The 26,478-nt window shown below is 34.5% G+C and overlaps 1 protein-coding gene across 1 annotated transcript in view; it reads right to left on the bottom strand.

Annotated features, from left to right (window-relative positions):
* Positions 1 to 367: 367 nt before the first annotated feature.
* Positions 368 to 26,478, bottom strand: part of MICU3 (mitochondrial calcium uptake family member 3) — a 94,661-nt gene continuing 68,550 nt past the window's right edge. The window contains exons 9-15 of the mRNA XM_080796476.1: positions 22,066 to 22,161; positions 16,367 to 16,467; positions 15,708 to 15,879; positions 6,601 to 6,709; positions 4,577 to 4,734; positions 3,220 to 3,288; positions 368 to 1,564 (exon numbers count right to left, since the gene is read on the bottom strand). Coding sequence (XP_080652602.1) covers positions 3,220 to 3,288; positions 4,577 to 4,734; positions 6,601 to 6,709; positions 15,708 to 15,879; positions 16,367 to 16,467; positions 22,066 to 22,161 — 705 coding nt within the window. The 3' untranslated portion in view covers positions 368 to 1,564. The remainder of the gene's footprint in view (positions 1,565 to 3,219; positions 3,289 to 4,576; positions 4,735 to 6,600; positions 6,710 to 15,707; positions 15,880 to 16,366; positions 16,468 to 22,065; positions 22,162 to 26,478) is intronic.

Below are 26,478 nucleotides of genomic sequence, written 5' to 3'. Positions count from 1 at the left end.
ATCAACCTTCAAAGCATGTGAAATTAAATTATTATATGATATGGAATCTTAAAATCTATGAATCATATATTTCTATAGCAATGTAATAAATAATACCAGATAAAGAATGTAAAAAGTTTAACAAATACATAGTCAACGTTAATAACATTTTCTTGGAAATAACATTACTTTTTATAAATGGGTGGATGCAGAACTATCAATTTCACATTAATAACTTACACAAAGTATTTCCTATTTTCATAGGCAAAAGCAAGGTAATAGTTGGAGTGTGTACAATTTACATTAAATACATCTTAGAAAAGAAGATAAATGAACTTATCTTCCACATATAATATAAATATATTAACTTAAATTCATTTTTATTTTTGTACAGTATTCTTTTATAAACTACACTTTTTAAGTGAAGAGACTTCCATTAAGGACTATCGAATTATTTTCTCCATGTGAAAGTCTAATTTTCTAAGCTTCTTACTTGAAAGCTTTTCTTTTCTCTTTAAGTCATATTGTTTTGAAATAATGACTTACACTTAAATTATTCTTTATTACTGGCTGTCTGGCATCACTTCTGCATGTGGTCCTTTCACAAAAAACAAAATATTAACTTCTACCAAATATATACATCAATCTTCTAAACCATTTTATATTTGTGTTTTATAGTACTCACTATAGGGCTAACACTATGCAGTAAGTCACAAAGCTGCAGGAGACCATTCTGACTAGTGTTATGAAAGTCTGCCATCCGCAGTCAGGAGCAGCTGTGTGTTCAAGACCATAATGGCAACGACAGGGACGGCTGCCACAAATGCTACTGTTGCCACCAGCAAGATGTGACTTTTTGGAGGGAAAAAAAAAATCTACATTTTAAATTTCCTTACTATATACAAGAATACTAGACATTCTGATGACTTTGGTAAATGAACAAAAACTTTCAAAAACTTTATATGATTCACATAATATATGTTAAGTACTTTTAAACATTAAAAGTACAATGTAAACCATCACAGTATATTATATAGTAGCTGAATTTCTATTTGTTTTTCAGAATTGTTTTAATGTAATTAAAAACTTGGTAGTAATGGGGATTTATCAACAATTCTAAAGTCCCTAAAACAAATCTCAGGGAATATTCATTTTCTGAAAATAAGTTCACAGTCCAAAACCAAAGAAAATATGTTGTTGCTGTTAATTTTTAAGGGATCTAGATTCCAGGAGTCATACATTATTTTGAAATGAGGCAATTTCTAATAAATAAAAAAATATTTAAAATACATTCTTATATAGTCATTGGAAGTATCTACATACTTCTGAAAGGAATGAAAAAGTACACAGAGTTCAGTAAATCAAGGCAAAAGCTCAACTTAGTAACACATAACAGGTATAGTTAGTGAGAAGATGTATTTTATGTGTCTTATGTTCAAGAATTCAGTCAAGACAAATTATAATTAACATTTCATCTTTTCCTTCATTTCTACATGTTCTGATCTCAGACCTGCTTCCACTCACTAAAATTTGTGCTGCTTGCATCGTCGTGTAGATAATCTTTAAAACTTTGCCTTGGAAGTACCTAATTAAAAAAAAAACATACATATATATACATGTATATATATATACACACACACCAATATTTATTTAGGATGAAACCAAGAGGTGATGGCATTAAACAACTATTATTATGATATTAGTGTGAAACGGTAAGGTACATCATAAAAACACACGATGGAAAATATAAGATTCAAAGACTTAACATAAAATATTTCCCTTAACTTAAAAGTTGAGTATTTTGTTTAGTAACTTATTTTACCTTTGGCATTATAAAGGTCTAAAAGAAATGTTGTTTTTCTCTAACAGTCTATGTACTATTTATTACATGGTTGGGAACGCTACCTAAATGAACAAATGATAGGGTCCTACTTTGTTTTAATGTTAGCTTAAGTTTTTATAGGGAATATAAAGCTCCTTCAAATAGAGACAAAGAAGACCTGACTTCTTTGTTCACTCAGCAGTTACCACCTTAGACAGATAAATAAGCCTACTTGCCTCTAAACATTTTAGACCCAAATGAGTTCCATAAAACATTAGATCTGAAAGCTTTGCAAAATAGTGGATACTTGGTGTTCTCTTACAGAGACAAATAAATAGTGGCATATTAAGATCTGATAAGTTGTAAGGGGGAAGAAACCTAGTGAACCATGCTCATTATGGTATTTCTCAAACTTATTTGACTAAGCAGCTTTTTTGTTTTTTAGAATAATACACATTGATATCCTATGGAACCACTTTGGGAAATATTGCTATAGACAAATCCAAACATTTCAAGCTCAAGAGAAATAGCAAGATATATACATATTTGCAGGCATATATAAATTGGACAAAACCTTCACTGTCCAGACCTAACTAATTAGTACCCACAATCAACCAAAATTTTATAGCTACAACAGACTTTTACAAGAGAAAAGGAAAAGCGAACCTCTCATTCTGGAGATTAGCAGCAAATTTGAGTTATTTCTTCAGGTTGACACAAACTGAATGAATCTCCTGCATCTTCCTCAACTACTACATTGTATGGTTATAGTTCAGTAACTAATAAATAAGATGGTCTTGCCGTCAGACAGAATGAGGCTCAAATCCTAGTGGGCCACTGACTAGCAAGTTATCTTGGGTCAATTACTCACTACGTCTTTATCTCCCTCCTGTGAAATGGGACATCTATCTGTGATGCTACATGAGAAACACCTCGTACAGGGCAGGCACCTCAAATAACTCTAAAAAGTTACCTGCTATTACTGCAGCCAATGTTGGGACATGATCCTATAGAACAGTAACTGATATTCCTTAGATGCTAATGGTCTTACATGATAAAAATCCTACGTGGATTCATTCTACTGTATCTGCTCAGATACAAAACTGTAGGTTGAATAGAAAACTTTTCTTTCAAGACACTCCAAGAGAATTCCAGTCAGAGGAGTATTTATTCTAGTTCATTTCTGGATCGCAGCTTAATAGTAGCAAACCAATGCTTTGTTGTAATGACTAATTCTTAAATACTGGTCTAAATTTATTAGAAGAGTAATTTGTAAGTTGAATTAGTGGCCTAAAAATAAAAAAACAAGTTGTAAGTTTATTTCTTTCAGCCATTTCCTAAATGTCATCATAGAAAAATAGATTATTATCCTTCCTTTGTTACTGAACAAATATAGACAAACAGAGACACTAACATACTTATCTGCTATGAAGTTCCTTCTTTAGACAGGACTTGAAAGTGGGATACTTCTGCACTGTTTTATAACCCTGTACAACAGAGGATTAAAAAGTATGCAAATGTAAATAGAATGTTACCAGCTACAGGTATACAATAAATACATAAAGGAAAAATAAAAACACACACACTTGAGAGAGAAATACAGTGTCAGAGGCTTATAAGGTAATTTATATATATATATATATTTTTTTTTAAAAGATTTTATTTATTTATTTGTCAGAGAGAGAGAGAGAGAGAGAGCGAGCACAGGCAGACAGAGTGACAGAGGGAGAAGCAGGCTCCCTGCGGAGCAAGGAGCCCGATGTGGGACTCGATCCCAGGACGCCGGGACCATGACCTGAGCCGAAGGCAGCTGCCTAACCAACTGAGCCACCCAGGCGTCCCGGTAATTTATATTTTAATTCGATCTTGCTACTCTTAAATTTTTAGGCAAAATACCCTTTCAGGTATTTGCACCATCAGTCACCCATGTCAACAAATGACCGCTAGGTGGCAGTTAAGTACACAGTATCTGTACCAACAGTTTGGATTTAAAAAAAATCATTAAAAACATGGTTTGAGATGAATCTTGATATTTTTTGTTATATATAACTTTTTATCTTCTAAGATGTATAATACTTAGGGGTATTCTTACCAAATAGAGAAGACCCAACATTCTAGCTATTAATAGAAAAAATTTTCTTTTTCCATTTGTGGCACATCCACAAATATGTTAAATGTATAAACATTTGTTAACTTATGCTATATTTCATTATTTAAAACATATTTCTGAGAAAAAGATCATTAGTAATTTTCAGTATAAGGTGTTAACAGGGAAAAAAACCCAGTTCAACAGACAAAACAAAGTTTTTTTTTGTTTGTTTTGTTTTTTACCTTGTTTTCCATTTAAAGTACTGAAGATGTAGTGACTTAAGAGCCTTGGATTGCTAAGTGGAAATGTCCATCGTGTAAAATGAGAATCATGCTATTTCTTTGTAGAGTACCAAGTCTGAACTGCCTGTGTGCTGACTGAATTAATCAAAAAATATCTGGCAACATTTCTCCCCACAAACTGAGATGGAGACTTTAAATTAATTGAATATGAAAATAAGTTACTGAAATTCAAACGGATTTATATTTTTAAAAAGCATTACCTTTTATCACCTCAAAGTGTTTTTGGAAAATAAGTATGACCTTATGTTTTTTGTTTTTAAATGTAACACTTCATGTTTATATCCTTAAAAATTTATAATAAATTGTTTTTGAAACTTAGATGGAGTTTTTTCCTTCTTCAATTTTTAAAAAGGATATCAACAGGTTTCAAATTTATTGGTTTACCCGGAATCCTCGATGGAGTCTGTCTTTCATAATTCCAATAAATTCTTTATAACTTAATTGATCATCTTTGTCAACATCAAAAATCTTGAAGACTGTGTTCACTAAATGTGGTGAAAGTTTGAGGCCAGTAGCTACATAGACAGCACGCTTAAATTCATCTAGATAAATGTTACAGAAAAGAAGTAAATAGTTAACATTATTTTTATAATGTGTTAATTGCTAGAAAGGTTATAAAACAAGTTTTTCTAAACATGGGTCATGACCTTAGGTAACACATGAATCTTCATTAATCATGCTATCTTTCAGGAACAGAAAATTTTTGTGGTCTGAATTAAAAGGACCAAGAAGTAGCTGTACCTTAGGTTAATAAATGTATTCATAGCCAGTGGATGTTTAATGAGCACCTACTATCAGTGACAGACACTTTAGAAATTAAGAGAATAAGTTATCAAGAAACTTACAGTTCAGATGGGCGATGAGACACCTGCCCAAATAACCACAACACACGACCACACAAATATTAACAAAGTATATGAGAATTTGGACCTGAGTGATCACTTCTGTCTGTGGTGTGGAGTTGTAGGGAAGGAGAGAGAAGAGCAATGATTAGGAAAGTCTGGGATTTGTATGGGAGCTGAGCAATGAGGGATGGATGGGGTCAGCTTGTGGAACTGAAGAGTTTCCATAGCAGGCATGTCACAGGAGAGGCCTATGTCTTAGAACGATTATTCTGTGAGTTGTCTAGGAAACATTAAAGAGGAAAATGGATAATGGCAGGAATACCACAGAGGTGGCTACTGTTATAGTCCTTTTGAGAAGTTAAAATCTGAATGAAAGTTCTGGTAGTCACAACAGCAAAGAAAGATATATTTATGCCTACACCTGCAAGAGCACACATTTGATTTCCTTCATTCCCAGTAACATAAAGTAAAAGAGTGACTCTCCATTCTGAACCAGGTAAGCAGATGCTGACTTGTTTTTCTTCTCAAGGTTGACTACTGGGTTTATCATGGCAGTAAATGCTGGTCTGTGAAAGCAGGGCTCCCAAAGTTTTGGTTTGAAAACACTAAAGTAGGTTGAGTTGAGAGGATGCCTTATTTGAACATCTGTACTAGACAAAGGGTGGAACAGGAATAATTTTCGGATTTCTCTAACTCATTCATTCATGAATGAAGCTATGTGAGGGATTCAATATCTATGTTTTGGGGACAAAGATAATTTATTAGCACTTAGGGGCTATAGTTTGGCTTCACCCCAGCACTTGGGAATAACAAGACTGTCCTCTGAGATTTAAACTTGGGGATTAGCACTTACTAGACTATGGCAGACACAGGTAAAATTACCTCAAAGACATATAAATAGAAAGTCCTCATGTAACAAGAGTATTAAAAAAGGATATGGTCCATGAAGGAAGGGAAAGTGATCACAGCCACAGAGTCCCAGAAAAAGGACTGGACTTATTAGTCTGTCTATAGGGCAAGAATGAGCTGGTTGTGAGGACGACAGCATTCTGAATTCTATGACAGCTGTATTTCTTTGTAAATTAAGCAAAATCAGCATTCAATTTTATATACTATTCATAAAACTTGATTAATGTATGTCCATAGCAGAGGGAACTCTGGAGGCAACATTCAGGTTTCTGAGTCAGCAGAGATTGGGGGTAAAATCAGAAAAATAAATATCCTGTGATGATGTTTGGGCATGGCCCAGTGGCTCTTTCATAAGTAGACACATATCCCTCAATGTTACCAGTGGCCATGAGGTTTCTTCCTCTTTGGATCTTTACAAGCATCATTAGCTCTTCCCCATAATAGGAAATGAAGGCCAGTAATAAGGTTAACGGAAAAATTTAGCAAATTTCGCTAAACTCTGCATAGGGAAAATAGATTTCCCATCGAAATATATATCACACTTTCAGGCAACTTGATGGCTAATGTGAAATGTCTCATTAATTTGTTGTCAAAGCCCCTAGAAAAAACATAGGATTATTTTTTGCTTTCAAGTTTTGAAAGATGATTACATACCTTGCCCTATAGAACGACTTGCAAAATTATACATATTCAAGGCTATTGCAAAGTCTTCCAAGTTGTTCAAAAACTGGAAAAATGACCTGAATTCGTCAAATGTGATGCCCTATATTGAGAGAATATATGTAAATATATTTAGTTTTGCCAAATTTATTACAGTAAATATCCACACTTACTAGAAATAGATTAAGAACTGCAATACATCTTGTAAGTAAACATTTGGCAGGGCACATTCTGATGAAGCCTCCTTTCTCCAAATAAAATGTAAAATTTACTCAAATTTATTTCCACTGCATAGGGTTGCTGCCATTAGCAATGATAGCTGAAAATATTTTTAAAACACTGTCATATCAGCACAATGTTTCAAAAAATGATACAACAAAGATACATAAAAAAGTTTCAATTGTGATAACTCTATTTTAGGCCTAATTTTTTTAAAACCTGAAAGTAACTATGATTAAGAAAAAACAAAAAGTAAAAGGAAGAAAACCCTTAAAACACCAGTTTCTCCTGTTTATGTATTCCTTAAGTATAACTTAGCATTAGGAAGGTCATCAACATCTGTAATAATGACAGTGCAAAAATCAGCATGTTGAATAAGCCAAAAGCAGTGTACTTTTACTTATTTCTGCCATGACACTGCCAGGACGGCAGGAGAAGTACAATGAGAGGACACTTAGAGTTCTGGGCCCAACACACAGGGCTTGGTGAGGGACCATGGAAAGGCTTCTAGAATGTCATTTACATAAATTGCAATTATTGCTACTGCTACTAGTTCAATTAAACAGGAACGTTATTTAAAATAAGCACAATGTATCTTAGCTAATACAAATTTGGACATGAAGAGCTACATTTAATTATTGTTTTCTCAGCAAAATTGACATAATTGAGAAAGTAAATAGAAAAAGAGCAAAGGGCTAAGAGCTGGGGCTTAACAATTTTTCACTTTAATATAGAAGTAAAGGGAAAGGGAAACTAACAAGACAGCATTGGAAAACCAGGGAAAGAACCAGAAGAGTCTACTTTAATATAAGCCGACAACTGACTGATTATCAAAATAATATTCATTACCAATCTATTATCAAAATAAAAATACTGATTGTTGGCATATATACATCATCTCCACCTCACTTGCAACCTTTTTTTACTTATAAGGAGAATTCTCACTGTCTTTTCTCTTCACAATTTTCTTTCTCTTTCCTTATAGTCATTTACGGACACTCCAACCCTGGATTCTGCTTTGTGACCCGATCCCACCTGCCGTGTTTTCCAGGGAGGGCTGTCTGAATCAACTCGGGGGACAGAGCCAGAAGGGGTTTGTCTTGATGTGGAGAGCTTGTTGCTAGGGAAACTGGTCACTGTTCTGGTTCTGTATCAGTTTATGCTGTGACCAGCTGCCACAGCAGTTTTTAAGCAAAATATAAACAAAAATGTCAATAAATCAAGGAATGACAGAATAGAATGTTCACCATCTGAATCTTTAGATTTTTCGAAATAGTGTCCTCATGTATGGAAAAGACAAGTCAAATACAAAACCATACAGTAATTCCTCTGTGTAGATTAAACTCTTTGTGTTTGGAAATATAGAACCAAACTGAAAAACAGGCATTCATCTTGATGGAGATAACTTAAAGCAATCCGTTCTTAACAGCAGTGCAGGAAAGACAGTGTCAAAGAGAGGGAGGATGGACGTTTCTTCCTCCTCTCTACCCTAACCACCAGAATCACTTTTGTAATTAATCATTTGGATTTGAATGGAATGTGTCCTAACTGTTAGAAGGGGAGTGAAAATAAGTAACTTAACATTTTAACAAAAACAAAATGATGATAACTGAAAAATTTAAAGCATCAAAGAGACATGAAACTGAGAGTTCAGAAATAAACCCAAATACCTATGATAGACTGATTTTCAAGGCTATTTACTGGACAAAGAATATCTTTAACATCTCTTTAAAAAAGGTGTTGGACAACTGTATATCTACATGTAAATGAAAGGTGTTGAAATTTTATTTCATTCCATATACAAAAATTAACTCAAAATGGGTCAAAGACCTAAAGTTAATAGCTAAAGTTGTAAAAACAAAACAAAACAAAACAAACAAAACAAAAAAAAAACAACCTTACAAAAACCAGAAATGAAAACTTCATGACCTTGGAATTGGACAATGGTTTCTCCCTTTTTTTTTTTTAACATTTTTTTTTTAACATTGTTTATTTTCAAAGTGGAAGGGATGTTGTATCTCCTACTTGGTAATGGGTTCTTAAATATGACACCCAAAGTATGAGCAACAAAACCAGAAATAGATAAATGAGACTGTCAAAAGTAAACATTTTTGGGTACTGAAGGATACTACCAAGAGAAGTAAAAAGACAACCCACAGAATGGGAGAAAATATTTGCAAACCATATATCTGATAAGATTCTAGTATCCAGAACATATAAAGAACTGTTAAAAATCAACATAAAGACAACACGAAGAAAACATGGGCAAAAGTCTTGAATAGACATTACTCCAAAGAAAATACACAAATGGCCACCAACCACAGGAACAGATGTTCAACATCATTATTCACTGGGGAAATGCAGACTGAAATCACAATGATCCCACTTCACATCCACTAGGATGACTAAAAATAAGGCAGGCAATAACAAGATTTATTGTAGAGAAAAGGTAGAGAAATCAGAGACTTCATACATTATTAATGGGTTAATATAGCTACTTTGAAAAGTAGCTTAGAACTTCTTTAAAATGTTAAAAATTAAGGATGTTTTATGACCTAGCTATTTACTCTGAAGTATATATCTCATTCTCTGACAAGTCAAAATGTATGTCCACATGAAAAAATGCAGACAAATGTTCATAACAGCATTATTTGAATAGTCAAGCTGGAAACAACTCAAAAACAACTCACCATCTGACAAATAGAAGACGTGTGGTATTATCTATATAATAAAGTATTATCTGGCAATAAAAAGGAAAGAAGCGCCAATATTTGCAAAAATATTGATGAACTTTGAAAAAGTTATGCTCAGTTAAAGAAGCCAGACACAAAGGATCACTAATTGTATGATTCCACTTACATAAAATACCCATTATAGACAAATCCACGGAAACAGGAAGTGGATTAGTGGTTGCCATGAGCTGAGGGGAGGTGGAATGGGAAGTACCTGCTTAATGGGTTATAGGATTTCTGTTTAAGATGATGCAAAAGTTCTGGAACTAGTACTAGTGACGGTTGTGTAACATTGTGAACATAATTAATACCACCAAATTTTACTCTTTAAAATAGTTAAAATGGTAAATTTTATGTTATGTATATTTTACAATTAAAAACTTACATCTGGGACGCCTGGGTGGCTCAGTTGGTTAAGCCGCTGCCTTCGGCTCAGGTCATGATCCCAGAGTCCTGGGATCGAGTCCCACATCGGGCTCCTTGCTCCGCAGGGAGCCTGCTTCTCTCGCTGCCTCTGCCTGCCTCTCTGCCTGCTTGTGTGTACTCTCTCTTTCTCTCTCTGGCAAATAAATAAAATCTTAAAAAAAAAATTAAAAAAAAAAATAAAAATTTACATCTACTACTGAAATATGTCATTCAGGATAGGAACAAGTGAATATAAGTGCACTCGGATTGAACTGTGGCAAGGTGTAAGTGAACAAAACTGCGATAGTAGATGAGACATAATTCAGTAAAAAGACAAACTAGAAAATGCTGTAGATACCAAATTGCTACCATAATTACACTGGTTGTACTGGCTGCTAACACGCCCCATGCACAGCCACGGGATGCTCCCAGTGTGTGCGCTTGTTTGTCTTTGGTGGAGGTGCAGAGGCCTAAAATATCAGGAGACTAGGAAGAGACTGGGGGAGCCATGCCATGGAAAACAGCAGGACAAGGCCTAAAGAATCAATCCCTCTACTGAAACAACCATTAGCTGGGAAAGACTGACAGAACCAACTTTTTTGAAACTCTGGAATCTAACCCAAAGTTTAGAGCAAGGAGGGGACTGGTTAATAAAGAGATGGGTTGCTGAAATTCAGTGTGAGAGCTTTGTGGTGTTTCTGTCCATTGAACTACCATTTTTATCTTTCAGTGCTGTGGCAGCAGCTTTGGGGTAGAGGCTGATGTGCTGGTGTGGCTTCCTGGTGCCAGGGGGCGAATACAGGCCTCGTTATCAAAATATTGTGGTATGCGATTTGACTTGTCGGGTAGTTCCTAGAGGGAGTAGCACAGAGGCTGACTTTTTATTTGCTCCCTCCGTCTTGGACTGGTTTGGCTTTCCTAGTGATAGATACTATCAAAATGTATAAGGATATGCACACTCTGTGCCTGTTTGAGGCAAGGGATGACAGATGGGACAGGTGGCAGACAGAATCCAAAAACCTGGCAAAGAGAAGCCTGCGGAGAGTGGTTATTGGAATAGGGGCTCAGAGGGCCATTGTAAATACCTAGGAAATTACACAGGCCCAGGAACTGAAACCATTTTGGAATAAGCAGAAAATTCAAACTTGGAAATGTACTGGGTGAATGACCTGAGGTAAGTCCCTTAACTCTTTCTGAATAACAGTTTCTTCAAAGCTTAATAATAAATTTTACTACTTTCTTGTACATTACATAGTTATTATGAGAAGCCCTCTTCCCTTCTGTGGTCTCTACCTACATTCTCTCCTAGGTAAGTTCAGCTGGTCCCATGGCATTTACAGTTTTTTAAAATTATTTTATATGGCACCAAATTCATCTGTTCAAAATTCAAAAGGGACAAAAGTGCGTACAATGCAAAATCTCCCTCCCTCCTACCCACCCTTGTTCCTTAGTCATGCAGTTTCTCTCCTTGGAGAAACCACGGTCTTTAGTGATGTGGGTCCTTCCAGAATTAGCATAGGCTATCTTTTTAAACAAATGGTAGTATACTACACACATTGTTTGAAACTGTGCTCTTTTTCACTTGTGTCTTAGAAATCATTCTATGGTAGTGTACAAAGAATCTTCATTTTTTTTCAGGAATACCTTTTCCATTCTATAAATACATCATAATTTATTTAACTACTGATTTACTGAAAGACATTTAGATAGCTTCCAATCTTTTGCTATTACAAACAACACTCTAATAAAGAACATTGTATATCTGCAGTTTCATATGAATGAATACCTATGCAGGTAAAATTCACAAAAACAGAAGAAAAGGTTTAAGTTCTACTTCTTTAAATACTATCAATTCATTCAATAGGGGTTCTAAGTACTGGGATATTTGAGTGAATAAAAAAGATAAAATATCAGCATTACATTCTGGTTGGGGAGACAGACAAATAATTAAATTTAATTATCATTTATCCAGATTAATAATGAAAAATAAAGACACGGACTAAACCTATATTATAGTATACTATATAATAGAGTATACTATAATACAGTATATTAGAAGAGGATAATGCTATGGAATAAAACAAATAAGGGAAGAGGAATAGGAATAGGAATGCCAAGGGAGAGGGTTATAATTTATATAATAGATTATTACTTATGTAATAGGCTATATATTATTTATATAATAGGTGATTAATTATACATTAGACTGGAAGGGTAGTCCTCATTGAGAAATAATACAGTAAGCCATGTGGATATCTGAGAGAAGAGCATTCTGGGCAGAGACAAGAACACATACAAAAGCCCTGAGGCAGAATATTGCCTGGTGCTGAGAAGCAGTAAAGCTGTCAGTGTGACCGGAGCGAAGGGAGCAAGACGGGGAATGGGAGGAAATGAGAGGACAGCTGTGTGGGCCTTGTAGGCCACTGTAAGGATTTAAGCTCTTTCTTTGGGTAAAAATGGGGAGTTAATAAGATCTGAATCATGGTATAAGTCATTTCCTTAATTGCCAAATGGAGAAGAAACTGTAGGGGAGCAAAGTTAGAAGCAGAGAGATGATTTAGGAGGCAACTGCAATAATTCAGACAAGAGAGATGGTGACAAGGGTAGTAGCAGCGGAGGTGGCAAGCATGGTGAAATTCTGATGGAGGCAGTGTCATGAGGATCTGTTGAGGGGTCGTATGTGGAATGTGAAAGGAAGGAGTCCCAAAGTTTGGCTAGAACTAGGGAAAACAGAGTTTCCATTAACTTAAACAGGAAAGACGGTGTAGGGAAATTTGGGGAATGATCAGGAGTTTTCATCTTGTAACTATTAAGCCTGAGGTGTCTACTGGATACCCAAGTGGAGATGCTGAGTAGGTGGTACAATGTTAAAGTCTGAAATTCAGGGTAGATGTTTAAGCTGGAGACATAATTTAGAAGTCTACACACTAATGATTATCCAAAGTAGTCCTGATGGCACCCCTAAATTCCAGAGGCACATATCCAACTGCCTGTGTAATTTCTTCATTTAGATGCCTCACAGGAATCTCAAACTTAAGCTGTCTGAAATTAAACTGTTGATTCTTTCCTAACCCCAAACTTGCAGTCTTGCTTATTAGCTCAGTGAATGGCACCACTGTTTCACAGTGTGGTTCAGGCCCAAACCCTAGGAATTCTTGATTCCTCTTTTCCCTTCACACTGAAATCTAATCCAGCAGCCAGTTCGACCAACTCTACTCTTTAAATGATCCAGTATCTGACAACCTTTCCCTACGTTCACCCTGGTGCAAGCCATGCTTGTCTCTTCCCTGCACTCCTGTGACAACATCCTGAATTGTCTCTTTTTTTCAAAGGTGGGCCAGCTAAAGTCTATTCTCAACAGACCAGCCATGATGCTCTTTGAAACATGAATGAGATCATGACTGCCACATGGGTCAGATCATATTTGGGTGTCACAGTGGACAGTTAATACTTGCTGTATAAATACTTGAGGGATGAATGTACATTCACTGTGTTCTATAGCAAGGTTAGCACACTTTCTCTATAAAAGGTCTGGGGCTAAATATTTCCATTTGTGTAGGCAAGATGGTCTGTGTTGTACCCACTCTACTAAGGCATAATAGCATACACAGACTGTACATTCAAAGCATGAGTGTGACTATGCTCCAATTAAACATTATTTACAAAAATAGGAGGTGGGTAGATTGCTGATCCCCGCTTCAAAGTTTAAATACTTCAGTAGCTTCCCATCACTCTTAGAATCACTATTGGAATAAAATCTGAATTCCTTACCTTGGCCTACAGGGTCCTGTAAGATCTAACCCGTATCTGTCTTTTCTTCATCTCCTACTATTTTCCTATTGACTTATTTTTTACCCTTTTTTGGAATTTCTCAAATAAACTCAGCTTTTTCTGTCTCCAAGCCCTTGGTATTTGCTATTTCCTCTCCCTGAAATGTTCTTCATCCAGGTTTTTGCATAGGTCATTCCTCACGTCCTTTTCTCAAAAGCTACCTGTTCAGAGAATGTTTCCCTGACAGTCCATCTTCCTTTCCAGTCCCATGACTTTTGTTTCTCTTCATAATATTTATCATTATCTGAAAATATATAATTTATTTATTTTTTGTTTGTTTATTGTCTCTCCACTAAGAAGTATTTCTACAAGACAAGGATTTTGCTTATCTTGTCACTTTATCTACAGTAACTAGAATAAGGTCTTGTAAATGGCAGATGCCTAATATCTATCTGCTAGATGCATGAATGGAAATGAAAGGATTTTAGAAAATGTAAAGTGCCATCCAAGTAGCTATACTTGTTATTGGTTTTGGAGAGGGGATATGAAGTGAAAGCAAGGGAAAGATATGAGTAGGATGTTGGAGGAAGATCACTGGCTTACAGTCGTGGGTTTGATTCCTTGGGCAAGCATCTAAGTATCTGAGGTACTCCTCTTCCCTTTACCTAAAAGAAAGATGCCAACGTCTGTCTGGAAGTAGGTTCTAAGGATTGATGAGGTAATACCAAAACAAACAAACAAAAATCATGAGAGTTGATACTGGTTCATTTACCAAATTTTCTTTTTAACTGTAATGATGTGTAGTGCTTAAGATACTGCTATCAGTTATACGTTTTCAGAAACTAAATTTAACCTAAAAGAAAGGTTTATATATAAATAAAGAAAGAAAACTTTATTTTCAAATAATTTTAGATATAAAAAATAGTTGCAAAAATAGTACACAGAGTTCCCATACACTCTTCACCCTGGAACTGAACTTTCTGAGTTACAGATTTCTGTGTTTCCATTTGTTAAAAGAAAAAGAAAAGCAGATTCAGGTAGGTCCTAAATAATATCCTAGCAGCTTGGCGAAGTAGTACAATTTCTAATATTTATTTTTAGGGAAGTGTCTATGAATTGAAAAAAATTCAGTTTATCATGTAAAACAGATAAAAGTCCCCTGAGAGAGTATGTAAACTAATGGCCAAATGCATCAGGTCTTTTCTTCCCATTCTAGGGGACCTGGGGAATTGTTAGCACTGTCACAGTGTATCCATTTTAAACAAAGTCAAACTATTTGCAAGTTTCTCTTGGATAGATTAACTTGATCCTTCTCTAAACACAAATAGAAGGCAATATATCCAAAACATCTCATGCTTGAAAGGGTACTTGTAACACCAGTTCTATTTAGTTGCAATGATGCATTCAAATACCACTAGGTAATGCAACTGCTCAGAATTGCTGACAACACATTTGCTGCTAAACAAATAGACAATCAGTTGTCCGGGGTTCTTAACCATTCATGCCGTCCAAACTCTTTGAAAACCCTCACTTCACTTGCTGATAAGATCACTCACTCATCAATGGCTGTCTTTAAATGACCTTTTATTAAGGATATTACAGAATAAAGTGTGACTGAAATGGTGTCAATATAAACTTTTATATGAGGGGATGTTTATGTAGTAGTCAAAGCATGTATCTCAGTAGAATTCTCTTCAAAAATGATATTCATAATTTGAATATAACTGCTAATAACCTTACAAGTTTTTCAGCTTATCTAAGAAAAACATAGATCTCTACCCAGAATTTTACATTAATCAATTTTAAAAATTTAGCCAGAGCACCTAGGACATTGATGAAAAAAGAATGAAATATATCCAAAATATCTACTAATCCAGGGAGGAGAAAAAAAACTAAGAAACAACATGTTCTATAGGCCTATATAATTATAAGATAATACCATATGTAATAAAATAGATATGGGAGATTAGATACCTTTTCTTCAGGTATACTGTAACGCACATTTTCCAAAAATACTGCTGTATTTTCCACATTTGTATATCGTAAAAGAATATGAGCAAAATCTTCTTCACTGATAGTGTTCATCCCATTTGAGTAAGAAAGGAATTCTATTTCTAGGACTTCTGTCTGTAGGTTATCCATGAATCTATGACAAAAATATAGAAAGAATGAATAAGATAAATGAACAGTGATGATAATGGGTGATACTTAGCCTCTCAGGGCTCTGGTTTCCTCATCTGTAAAATGGGGGAAACAAAAAGACCTTGCAGGGTAGTGATGAGACTTAAAAGAATTACTGTGTGGTGCCTTGTGTTTACTACACAGGACACTATATCCATGCTTATCACTGTGGCTTACTGCGACAAAGGAGTTGGTAACATACTTTCTTAGGAATATACAGGAAATAATCAATCTCAATATCCAGGCATTGCACATCATTCAGTAACCTCCCATTACACTTATCAACTAGTACATAATACATACTGATGAAAGTGCTTGTTTGTTAGAGAGAGTATCTTCAGTTAGGATGGAATCAGTGAAGAGATGAGTATTTCTGAAACAGATGATTCCTAAAGACCTTTCTCGATTTAGCATGTTAACATTTTTGAAAACAAACATAAAATTAAGCTCACCTATAAAAATCTTCAAAGTTGAGTTCAGCTTTTCCTTTCTTTCCAAAAAAGTGTACAAGAAGTGTAGTATCTGTTACTAAACTTGTAATGTCATCAGCACGCTTAAAAAATCACAATTTAAAGGTTAGCTGCAGTAAACAACAGGGATACCCAATATCCCTCAAATAATTTTATCAACATATAAATACCAAGAACATGAATATATTAACATTAAAATGAAAAGCACAAGACCGTATTAATAAATGCCATTACTGTTAAAATGAAGTTCAATGTTTGAAAATAGAAATATGACTGAAATTGATCTTTATCCTAAAAAACTTTAAAGATATAACTATATTTTAGGAAGTTTTCAACCTCAAATTTTGCATATAGAATACTTGTTTTAAATTATCTAAAATTGTTGAAATCTTTTAGTAATCACCTAAATGTTTTATCTTTAAGTTCTTTAGTTAGGATTTTCTTAACCTAAAAAAATCAATTTTTTAAAAGGATGTTCAAAAGAGGTAAATTCTTCAGATATATGAAATATATGGGGCTGACAAAAGAATGGTCTTAACCTTCACAAAACAGTTTCCTTTGAGTATGATACTTTCCTACTAAATTCCATATTTATGATACTTTAAATAGAAGTACTATATTTTAGAAGAGAAACTATAGTACTATTATTTTGGAATTTACATAATCTATAATTTTTTTTAAAAGAAAATTCTTAAATTATTTTTTGAATGGATAAGAGATTAATTCCAGAGGACTTTTTCCTTCAAGTTCCAACAAGGGTATTCTTAAAATCACTTTAGTCTAGTCCTTACAACGCTTAATGGTCTCTGAAAATAGTTCTTTCCTTTAATGTGACTATATAGATTTCCTTTTCTTTTTCCTCCCTCTCCTTCCATTCCCTTCTCTTCCTCCTCTTCTTTCCTCATTTCCTTCCTCACTTGGCCATTAACTCATATCTCATTATATACATTATAACTCATTATAAACTCAGGTGCAAAAATCATAAAATTCAAACGATTTTAACTCTCCCATATATAATCCTGGGAAATGTAAGGAAAAAAAGAGGCTAAATTATAACTAACGTTTTCTGTATTTAAAAAAAATTAGCTGTAAATGTCCATCCAGAGGTACATATCTGAAATATTACTTCTTGGCCAGGATTCTGTTTCATAGAAAACACAAGAAACTAAAAGTATATACGTCTCTACAAAGGATAAGTTGTGTTCTATGATCCCTGATGAAAAGTCTCATCTTACCCAACTTCCACATACTAACTTTTGGTCATCTTTTTGATTCCTTATAAACTCTCTTCCCAATATTTCATAAAGACAGATATTTTATCCTTCATAACTTTTGTTGGATCTTTATTTCCCTTCTCCCTAGACCAAATATTAACTTCTAATGACTAGTTTGGCGTTATAAAGACTACGTCTTGTGACTGGTCTTTTTTCCCTCCTATGCGCCTTTTAATCCCTGTTTTTAAGTGGTCTCTTTGCTACTTTGATTACTCAGGTCTCTCTCAAAACCTCCAACATGTACGGTATCTTCTACTTGAACTTATAATTACTGAAATTCCTTAGTAAGTTGTGTAGTCTTACTTACGTTTTTTTTTTGGGGTTGGATTTTCCTAAGTAATCTCTAGCATGTAACCTCCTTAAAATTGGTTTGAAAGAGCTCTACTTAGTTTAGTTTGCTGACAACTCCCAAGTATTTTCAGGAGTTGGAATAACTTAGAAGTTCATATATATTCCCTATAAAATCTCCAACTTCTTCAAAGATTTAATTGCCAAGGAGAAAATAACACAACCTGGAAGCCAGGTGTCACATATTATCTTTAAATATGCCTTCCTGAACAAGCTTATAATGGATGTTGAGTAATACCAGTGTTACCAGCCTTTCAGAGCTCCGTATGTGATGAGAGACTAGGATAACTTTGAGTAGTGCTCAAAGGGCACTATTACTTTCACCAGTAGCTTTATGTTGAGGAGGCAGACTGCTATAAGGAGAGGATTTAAAATCAGAAGACCTGAGTTCATGGAATTTTTTTACCTTTAGCTTCCTTATCTGTAAAATAGGCATAAACCTATTAATTCTGAAGATAATAATTTTGAAGATAAAATTAGAGTACGAGTGTAAATGAAGCATACATATGTTATTATTGGCAGTCACAAGATGCTTTGGAATACAGCATTAAGACCTTTGGGGGGAAAAGGAGATATCTCATGTTAATTATAAACATTCTTTTGTGATTGTGTATGATCAAGTCTAATCCATTATTATCCATGGAATAGCGTCAGTAAGTTGGGGGAGAAATATTTGGGAAGGCATGCCTAAATGGAGCACAGGAGTGGAGGTTCTACCAAATCAGCAGTCAACAGTAGGAACTGGGGTATCCATCTGGAAGCTAGAGGACTGGAACATGGGGGAAAGAGAAAGTTGATCAGAAGAGGGGCCATGGTGTTTTAAATAAAGTTGCTGACTTCACAAATAAGCTATGGGGTGGTGAGCACGTAAGATGACTGAGCTCAAGAGTAAGTTTCCTGGCTTTGAATCCTGACTTTTTCCTTATTTGTTAAGTGACCTTGGGGGAAGTTAATCTCTCTGAGGATATTATCAGCCAACAGTACCTACCTTAGGTGAGAATCAGGTAACACATGTAAATCATTTAGTATTATAACTGGCATATTTTAAACACCCAACAAATATTATTACTTATTTTTGTCAAATCAGTGTATTTCAAGAAGTTGAAAAAGGACTAGACAAGTCAGAAAAGATAATAATGTTGAAGCTTAATGCAAAAACAAAAGCTTTACATGGTACACTTTTACTTCCTTTTTGTTAGCTGGAACTACACATATGTTATATAGATCTGGAAAAAATATGCCTTCATGAGAGGTCATAGGAACATCGAAAGTTAGTGAACTCAGCTAACATAATTATGAAACATTTTTCCTTAGTGCTATGATGTCTTTTACCTCAAAACCTAACACAGCAAAATGAGATGGCTTTGTTTTATACAGGTTTTTAATAATGACCTCATTCTTCCAGCTTTTCTCATGCCCACTGAGCAGAGCAGATCTTCGTTTACAGTCTTTCATCATCAAAATCTTATTAGACTTAGGTTGCACTTATCCAGATAATCCAAACCCACAGAGGCATAAGTAACAGTTTGACATTAGAGAAAAAAAATTAGAAAATGGAAATGGTGAAAACTTTTCTCCCCCATTCAATGAAACAGAGCACTGTTGGGAGTCATTGAAAACCATACCAGTGTCCTTAGTATCCTAACAGTGTTATATAACTTAAATCACAGGGGAGTTGGGACAAAAATAGAGACTTTATCCCTTTGATTCTTGTGCCCATTGTTAAAATAAAATGAATTCAGGTGTTTTCATAACAAAGCAAAGAAAAAGCCACAAAAGAATCCCCATGGGCCATTTACATGAAAGGCCCTTATCTCTGTTGTGATTAAAAATTACTTTAAATGATTTCATCAAAAATAAAATAGTTAAATAAATTTGAATGGAATTAAAAGTAGGTAAAAATGTTATGATTTTAAAGATAACTTTCAACATATTTTTATTGATACGATGGGATAATAATCACATCAAACTCCATTCAAGGGGCAGGAGGGAGGGAAATCAAATCGATTTCTAAGCTTTCTTACTGAATAAATTTGAGTCCTGAAATACTTATATAAACAATGCTATGCTGGCATCAGTAATAACCTATAAGGAATTTCAATGAGTTGTAACTTAATTAAAGTTAATTCTCAATTATCCTGTCTTATGTGAGAGGGTAATAAGAGATAATCCCCAAATAATTATTTTATTTTAGAACACAATATAAGTTTTGTTTTCTTCTTCCTTCTATCAGATTTACTTTCATGATGTTTGAATGAATTCATTAATTGATTTAGTAGATTATGATTATAATGTGGATTGATTACAGCCAATGGTATGCTAGTAAATTAGATCTTTAGGGGAAAAAAAAAGCCTGAGATATAGTGTTTGCCAGTTTCTACGGTATTAATACTTCTATCAGGGCCACTCTCAAGTACCAACGGGATGTCACGGATGTTGAGGTGGGAAGAGATGTACAGAATTAACTCTAGAAAGCCATAAAAACCAGCTTCCTCATACCTCTGACACAGTTTACCTCTTCAGAAGGTCTTATGCATACCATGTTATCTCTGAGTGTATGTAAGAGCTAACTGGTCTTCTGATATTAAACCTCCCAAGATTTGAATTAAATTCAACGTCAAATTAGTGGATTGTGTCTAATTGTGAGAATTTCTAGCAGAGTGAAATTAGATTAAAGACAGGCTGGATGTTGAAGTGGACAGTCTAGGATGGAGAGAGAGCAGTGACATGACTGTTAGTTTGAAGCTAGGTCTCAGCTGGTTTGCAGGACTCTTGGGCCAATGTCCTCATTTGCTCTTATTTTTAGGCACTGATTACTATGCGCCTGCATAAGTGATTACAGAATTAAGTACGCCTGAAATACCTTACACGAAACATCTATTACCACCTTCTGACTTCAAATTTAAAAGGTAATTTTCAAAAGTTAATTACTGATCATAATTACATTGTATTTACACATCAGAGGTAAACTGGAGAAAGGGCAAAATGCTTCGTTTGGGGATTTTAAAATTGAAAACAACTGGCAAAATTAACATTTCCAAGTATCTGTCCCAGTCTAGAGGTGCCAAGTAAGTAACACCACAAATGGATAACAGAAGTCACACCTGATTCCAGTTTACTACTCTAGATAGTTTTAGGTATAATTTTTAAAAGTCAAACTTTAGAAAAAAGAAAAGAGAAGCCAGCTTTAAAGAGAAAAATAATGAAAAATATCTCAGTATACACTGAAAAGTTCTTTGTGGTGAGACTGATAGTAAGGTTCTTAAAAATTCATAATATCTGAAATCGTGTTTAATGTTGAAGGCATAGTCCATCTTTTAAAATGACAAATCCCTAAAAACCAAACCAAACCAAACCAAACCTGAAATGAAATGACAAATCCCTAGTAAGAACAGCATGCTGAGTGGACAGGGGAGCAGCCCACCCGAGTGCAGCAATGAGGCACATGTCTCTATGGAATTCAAAACCAATAATGAGTAACTGTTGGTCTGTTCTTAATGTTCTATGTGCTGGCAACCCAGAACAACGTCAAGTTAAAATATTTCTCCCTTCCTTGACTGACTGCTCCTATCATACCTCCCTTGCTCACACTTGGTAAACTACACAAGAGTAATATTAGGAAATTTAATGTCTGAATCTACCATAACTCTAAAACACTAGCTGTCTTTTACCAAGTTAAAAGCTTCAGCACTTCATATAACATGGCAAAATTATAAGGTTAAAAGATTCAGTGAAACTGTAAAATAGTATTCTCAAGTTTCCTGAAAGTGATCCTTAAATTAAAAACAGTGATATTTCTTTTTAGTTAAGTTGGAAAGTCATGTTTTCTACAACGAGCAAGCTGACTTAACACAGACTGTTACAGGTCCCCTCACAGCCCCTGCCAGCACAGCTGACATACTCGAATTTACCATTTACATACAGAAATTATTGCTTTACTGAAGAGAACGGAAAATATAAAATTATTTTTGGTTTCATCATTGTAACTCTAAAATGAAACGAAGACTAGTTTAACAAAATGGCAAGTAGTACAAGGTCCTGGTTGAGGTTTAATTATACCTCTGCGAGGTCTGAAAAGAGTGCTTGGCTTGTATTACGTCTCAGTGTATCCCAATAGCTTCTGGAGACAAGTTCCTCAGCATCTGTTTTAAGTACCTGTAGAAGTTTTAAGAAGTACATCTGAAATCTAAAGAACAGTCACAAAGAATGATAATTTATACACTTTTAAGTCTCTTCTAGCCAACCTTGAAAAGAAAACACATTAGCTTACCTGTTTTGTTTTCTGCTGTGCACAACAGTATTATATTACATTGCTGGTAAACCCGGGGTATTTTCAAAGGTGTAATGGTATATAACCACTACTTCCACGTACAATGTGGCTTTGTCAAAAAGAATCACATTCCTCAACCCTCCCCCATGCTATCTACTGCAACATGCAAAACTTCCAAGAAAGTGTGAAATACAAATTTTATTCACACCTTATGTGAAGTAAATTCATTTGGACAGTGTTTTGGTCATTTTGTAGCAACCTATAAAAATCATGCTTCATTTAAAAATCAGTTATTACTGGCCAGTGTACATCACGTCAGTGCATCAAAGAAAATGACCACATTCATATGTAGAGACATAAAATTTAAATTAATCTAAAACTTGTCAAAAAGAAATACACCAGTTTAGGTTAAACTACTCAATGCTACTCAGGGGTTTGCTAGGTATGTCTCCTGTGAATAGATAGGGTATTTTCTAACCCTTTGCAAAGATGGAACACCAGTTTCTGTCCCAGTATTGGCGAATCTGAAGAAGGCAAGATCACAATTAAGAAGGGCAGTCTAATCTTCATATGAAAACACAGAACTACAAGCTTAATTTGGGTCTCTGTAAACAAACATAATTAAATGGAGTTTCTGTCAGGATTTATCAGGGAAGATTTCACTGGTTCTGAGGCTTTGTATTTTGGTTATCGTGAGAAGAAAATGCTGCACGATGTATAGAGGAGTGAGTGTCTAATGATGAGGAGAACTTTTATTTTTGTGTATGTTAATTTTTAACAAAATTATACGCCACTAACAAAATTATATGTCACTCACAAAATTATAATGTGTTTGGGAGTTATTTCAAAAAGTGAAGCTTTATTCATTATTATTAATTAGAAAAACACTGCCTATTGCTCATATTTTAATAAAATCTTTATAACAAAGTATTATTTATCAGGAATCACTTATATAAATATAGACATTACCATCAGTGTAAATGCAGCAATGTTAGAGAATCCACTCAATACCCCCTCTAGTAACAAAACAAGCTTGAACTAAGCAGTTTTAAGCCAAGTAAAATTAGCTGTATTTAGACCAAAGTTCATTTTTTATATAAGAAGGATAGAACCTCAATAAATGTTAGCTAGATTAAATACTCTGCAAATATTACCTCAATATTTTCAATTTGGATATATTTTTTACTGTAACTGAAAAGGTCAGTATATGATAAAGGGGTTGTTAAACCTGTCCAACTAGAAAATCCCGCTGACTACACTGTTATTGAAGGGTAAGAGGAATGACGATTCACTTTGTGAAGCAATGCCTCCTTCCTTCTTCCAACACTGGTCACCATCACCACTCACACACACACTCACATACGTACACACACCAACACTGATGACATCAGAAGGATGTTCACAACATATTAAGGGATAAAAGTAGTTTTGACAAACTACATTGATATGGATCTCTATAGATAAAAATACATTTTCTGAGCTTACAAAAGAAGTAAATATATTTGGACATACTGATTATCTCTGGTGAGATTAGGATAGGTTTTATTTTCTTCTTTTTGCTTTCCTATATTTTAAAATATTTTAAGAATGTATATTTGTCTATCAGGATCATATACTACTTTTTTCAATTAAAAAAAATCTTACTTAGAACATAACAGCTTAATAGTCCCTCCTGCAGAAAGCTTTCACACTCAACATTAGCCCCAAAGATTAAATTATGATAGAATATATAACTGAATTGTTACAACTGCTGATAAATGTTGTTTTATCCAGGCAGTCGGAGAAAAAGGAACAACATTCTCACAGCAACTATTGTCATTCTTCGTATTAAGGGAATAAAGCTCATGTATCAGTGATTTTCTTGGCATAGTCATAGATTCCTAAATTTGTATCTGTTCAGGAGCCAGTATTTAATTTTTTAATGGAATTGAGAGTAAAATTTCTGAACATGCAAAACTAGTAGAAAACTTTATATCAGAAATATATAACACAATATTTAAAATAAGCTTAAAGTAGCAATGAAAGTCAGAATAGATTTTATAGCAAGAAATGCAACACAAATACAAAACCAGAACATACGCCTACAGACTAAGGAAAGACTGAGAAGGGAATGCCCAAGTATCACTAACTGAGCACTGTGATGGCTATAAAATGAATACTATGATGCTCTGATATGTAAATGCAGGAAAATTTACAATGACTTCCTGAAGTCTTCTCAGGGTCTTTGATTACTATATGAGCTTTAGGCCTCTTTACTAGAATGTTAAGGTAGGTGTAGACTTTTATTAAAAAAGGTTAAAGAAGACATAAATAGTTCAGAAGAACTTCAAAAATGGGTGGCATAGGCAAAATGATGTCCCAAATGTACTGTATTCTGTAAGCTTGACACATTTTTTGCCCCCCCCACCAAAAAGAGAGATACACTATAGTAAAACTGCAGAATACCAAAATGCAAACAGAATCTTAAAAGTAGTAGAAAGAAAAACAAGATTAACTACAAAATAATAATTGGACTCAGAATTGACCTTTTAATTTCAATAATAGGAGCCAGGAGACTGGAGTGATATAATTTGCTGAGAATAAATGTCAACCTACAATTATAGATATAGTAAAATTATCTTCCCAAATAAAAGCACAGACAAAAAAAGATTAAAAAATGAATTCATAGAAACAGAACAGATTGGTAGTTGCTAGAGGCAGGTGGTAAGGGAGTGGATGAAGATGGTTAAAAGGTATAAACTTCTAGTTGTAAGATAAATAATTCCTGGGGATGTAAGGTACAGCATGGTGACTATGGTTAACGATACTGAATATTGGAAGTTGCTAAGAGAGTAGATCTTGAAAGTGCTTATCATGAGAAAAACAATTTGTAACTATCTGAGGTGAGAGAGGTCAACTAAACTTATTGTGAAAACCACTCTGCGATTATGCACCTTAAACTGATATAGTGTTATATGTCAATTATATCTCAGTACAACTGGCAAAAAATAAGGGCAAAATGAAGATAATTCCGGAAAGATCCTCACTTGAGAATATACTTTCTGAGACTAAGATTGTAAGAAATAGGAGAGACTGAGATTAAAAAGATTAAGAAAGGGCAAATATGTAAGTAATTCTAAACTAATACTGATGGTATATATTTAAGAAATCTAATTTATGGGATTAAAAAAAAAAAGACAAAAACAAACACTATATAAACTCAAGTATCCATGCCAGGAGGGGAATGAAAGCCTTCAAAGCACTGTAAGACTATTTTTAAGGAAGCGGTGACAATATAGCCTATATAATAAGACTTCATTATTTTGGGGTGTCTCAGTGGCTCAGTCATTAAGCGTCTGCCCTTAGCTCAGGTCATAATCCCAGGGTACTGGGATCGAACCCCACATTGGGCTCCCTGCACAATGGGAAGCCTGCTTCTCCCTCTCCCACTCCCCCTGCTTGTGTTTTCTCTCTCACTATCTCTCTCTCTGTGTCAAATAAATAAATAAAAATCTTAAAAAAAAAGACTTCATTATTTTAAGTATACTTATTAAGATTTCAGGAATCCCTATATAAGATACAGAAATATGGTGCCTTCTAAACTAATAGAGAAGAAAATAAAAAGAATAAAAAGAAATCTTAATTAATTCAAAGGGAAGGTAAGAAAGGAGAAAAGAAAAGTATATAGAATGGCTAAAACAAATCCAAATAATTTAATAATCACAGTAATGTAAAGTGACTGAATCTGTCAAATTAAAAGGTAGAAATTATCAACCAACATAAAAAAGAATCAATAAAATACACAAATTGTATGTTTTTAAAAAAGACATGTCAAGGGCGCCTGAGTGGCTCAGTGGGTTAAAGCCTCTGCCTTCAGCTCAGGTCATGATCCCAGGGTCCTGAGATGGAGCCCCACCTCGCCTCGGGCTCTCTGCTCAGCAGGGAGCCTGCTTCCCCCTCTCTCTCTGCCTGCCTCTCTGCCTACTTGTGATCTCTGTCTGTCAAATAAAAAAATAAAATCTTAAAAAAAAAAAAGAATGCACTTGCTGAAGAATAAAACTTACAATTTTTAAAATTAATCTTAGAGCACACACCTTTTTAATTTTCAGTGTGATGAAACTAGAAGCATGCATAAAGCACTTCTGAAGTACAGTGGTTGTCTCAAGAAAAAGCCTTTGTGCAAGGGTTTGTGTTGCAAGGTAAACTAGTCAATTCTTTCGTGA

This window comes from Martes martes, assembly GCF_963455335.1.
Source record: "Martes martes genome assembly, chromosome: 2".
NCBI classification, from domain to species: domain Eukaryota; kingdom Metazoa; phylum Chordata; class Mammalia; order Carnivora; family Mustelidae; genus Martes; species Martes martes.
Note: the sequence above shows the minus strand (reverse complement) of the source record. Positions and strands in the feature narration are given on the sequence as shown.